Source organism: Octopus sinensis, unplaced genomic scaffold (genome assembly GCF_006345805.1).
Source record: "Octopus sinensis unplaced genomic scaffold, ASM634580v1 Contig16439, whole genome shotgun sequence".
NCBI lineage: Eukaryota > Metazoa > Mollusca > Cephalopoda > Octopoda > Octopodidae > Octopus > Octopus sinensis.
This window is the reverse complement of record NW_021834346.1, coordinates 11,121-13,533: the sequence shown is the minus strand read 5'-3', so window position 1 is coordinate 13,533 and position 2,413 is coordinate 11,121. Positions and strand designations below refer to the sequence as shown.

Below are 2,413 nucleotides of genomic sequence, written 5' to 3'. Positions count from 1 at the left end.
ATTCTTTGTTTTATTAAAATAAAAAATCAATTTTTTAGGGGAATAATATAAATTACTTTAAAATAAATCAAAAAAAAGAAATTTAAATATTAAAAATAATTTCATCGTAAAATGAATAAATTAAAAATTTTAGCTTGATAATCTAATTTTTTGCTGCCGCAGTAATTATATTAAAACTTAGAATTAATATTGGCAATGAAAACTGATAATAAAATTATTATATTTTAATTTTTTTATAATTATGCGAAATTTTTTAATAATATAACCTTAAATCGAAAAAATAAATAAAATATAGAACAATCTTGAATACCATGATTTTCTTGGTGTTTCACTTTTTTAATACCTAGATTTTTTCAATTCTGTTTTTTCTTGTGCGTACAATGTACGTTGAAATCGATCTTGGAAACGGGAAACAAACTTCAACATATAACTTAGAACCATCTATAGCTTTGAATTTCTTTAAAGCGTTAAAAAACAAAATCATTCCGAAAGTAAAAAAATAACTGATAAAATATAAGCATCGTAATTCAGGGTTAAATGCAATGTCACCAGCAGTTGATATAGCAATAAGGGAACTTGAAGAGCCAGATCCAACTGGTATTGGCCTCATTAATTGACCTATTTTAAAGAAACGACCAAATTTAAATCTACTGAAACTACAAAACCCATGGACGACGTAATCGTTTATGTATGTATTTTATATTCATTAAGTTTTAGGGTGCTAAATAAACTTACTAACAATAATTACTCTAATCATTCTTGTTCGGTTTTAACAATAAATTTTTAATTGATGTAGAACCATTAATATACAGTCAACCCTCTCTATAATGAACAAAATGTCCACGTCAAAACATCATGTTCACTATTGTCTATAGTGAACAAAAAGAATCCAAATAACAATAAACAATATTAAAGTATAATTACAAAGATTTCCTTGAGGATTTCCCTTGCCATCGTACGAGGTAACTGTTTCTCTCATTTACGAAGCGGGGAAGTCCTCTAACTAACTTTATCACATTTAATTACATTGATTTCATTAAAAAAAAAATTACAAAGATTATTTAGAGATTTTAATCATGTAATCGGTGATTTTTTGAGAATGATTAGTTTGATAATTTCTTAAAATTTTTTGTATTTCGTATACTTTTCGTCTTTGTTCATAATCATTCTCAAGAAACCAAAATTCAAGCGCCTTCGCATATTCACTAGCTTCATATAGTGTCGGAACATAAATTTTTTCATTTTCCTCTTCAACTTGGTCTTGCTGTTTTAGTTTTCTCGCAAAGTTTTGTATAAAGTTTTCGTCGTCAAATTGATCATTTTCATGAATCAAAAAATTTTCATCATCTATTTCTTCTATTTCTGTCAGGTTCTGTATTAACGCATTTTCAAATGCTTTCTTGAAACAATTTGTAATTGTTAATTCTGACACTTCTAACCAAGCTTGATTTATGAATATCAAGCAATTCAATAGAGTGAATTTCTTCAACTTTTCTGTAACTTTTTCGTGATCTACATTGTCATCATTAGTATAAAATTCAATCAAGTGTGCACATAGGAGTTGTCTATACCTGTCTTTGAATGATTTTATTATTCCTTGATCAAGGGGTTGTAACTTCGATGTTGTATTTGGAGGGGAAAAAGAGTTCGATGTTACTGAACTCTAAATCACGTGAGTGTACAGTCGCATTATCAAGTAGAATTAGAATTTTTCTTTTTTGCAAAATCATTTTTTTGTTCAAATCTATGAGCCATTCTGAGAAATAACCATGTCTTCCATGCTTTTTTATTTGATTTGTATTCCACTTGTAAATTATTAATTAAATTTCTTCTTCCTTTAAAGCAGCGTGGATTTTTGGCTTTTCCAATAACAAATGGGTCAAGTTTTTCTCCCATCATACTAACGCAAAACATAACAGTTACTCTTTCTTTTATCGGTTTATTAGACAGATTTTTGTCCGAGTCAACAGCTAATGTTCTGTTCGACAAAAGTTTAAAAAACAATCCAGTTTCGTCCAAATTAAAAATATTTTTAGAACAATATTGTTCTAATTTTCTATTGAGGCTTTCTGTAAAATTTTCAATCACAGAGGTTTCAACAAATTGATTTTCCCCACATAAAGCACGGGAAGCAATGCAATATCGATTTTTAAATTTCTCAAGCCATCCATTTGATGCTTGAAATCCTTGAATATTACAAACTTTCGCCATTTTTAGAGACATGGACTTCAAAAGATATTCATTGATTGTAAATCCAAATGATCGTTTTTTAACGAACCATTCAAATAGATCTCTGTCGAATGGTTGAGACTTGGGCAAGTAAATTTTCTTCTTTTTTTGGTCATCTTGAACATTAAGTATTCCTTCAGAATTTTTCAAAATTTTGTTTATGCAGCCCAGAGAAACATTGAAA

At 28.2% G+C, this 2,413-nt stretch overlaps 1 protein-coding gene across 1 annotated transcript; it reads right to left on the bottom strand.

The window, feature by feature from the left end:
* Positions 1-845: 845 nt before the first annotated feature.
* On the bottom strand, positions 846-2,211 carry LOC115230810 (tigger transposable element-derived protein 7-like). The gene is made up of 3 exons (XM_029800935.1): positions 1,902-2,211; positions 1,145-1,443; positions 846-869 (listed from the first exon to the last, which is right to left on the bottom strand). Exons 1-3 carry the CDS (start codon positions 2,209-2,211, stop codon positions 846-848), a joined length of 633 nt encoding a protein of 210 aa, XP_029656795.1.
* Positions 2,212-2,413: the final 202 nt, after the last annotated feature.

Excerpts from the sequence above, each read along its gene's own strand:
- LOC115230810 (XM_029800935.1), bottom strand. The coding sequence starts at position 2,211 with ATGGCGAAAGTTTGTAATATTCAAGGATTTCAAGCATCAAATGGATGG. Across the intron at positions 1,444-1,901 it reads AACTGTTATGTTTTGCGTTA|CTTGGTTAGAAGTGTCAGAA; the intron begins GTATGATGGGAG and ends TCATAAATCAAG. Across the intron at positions 870-1,144 it reads ATTATGAACAAAGACGAAAA|ACAATAGTGAACATGATGTT; the intron begins GTATACGAAATA and ends TGTTCACTATAG.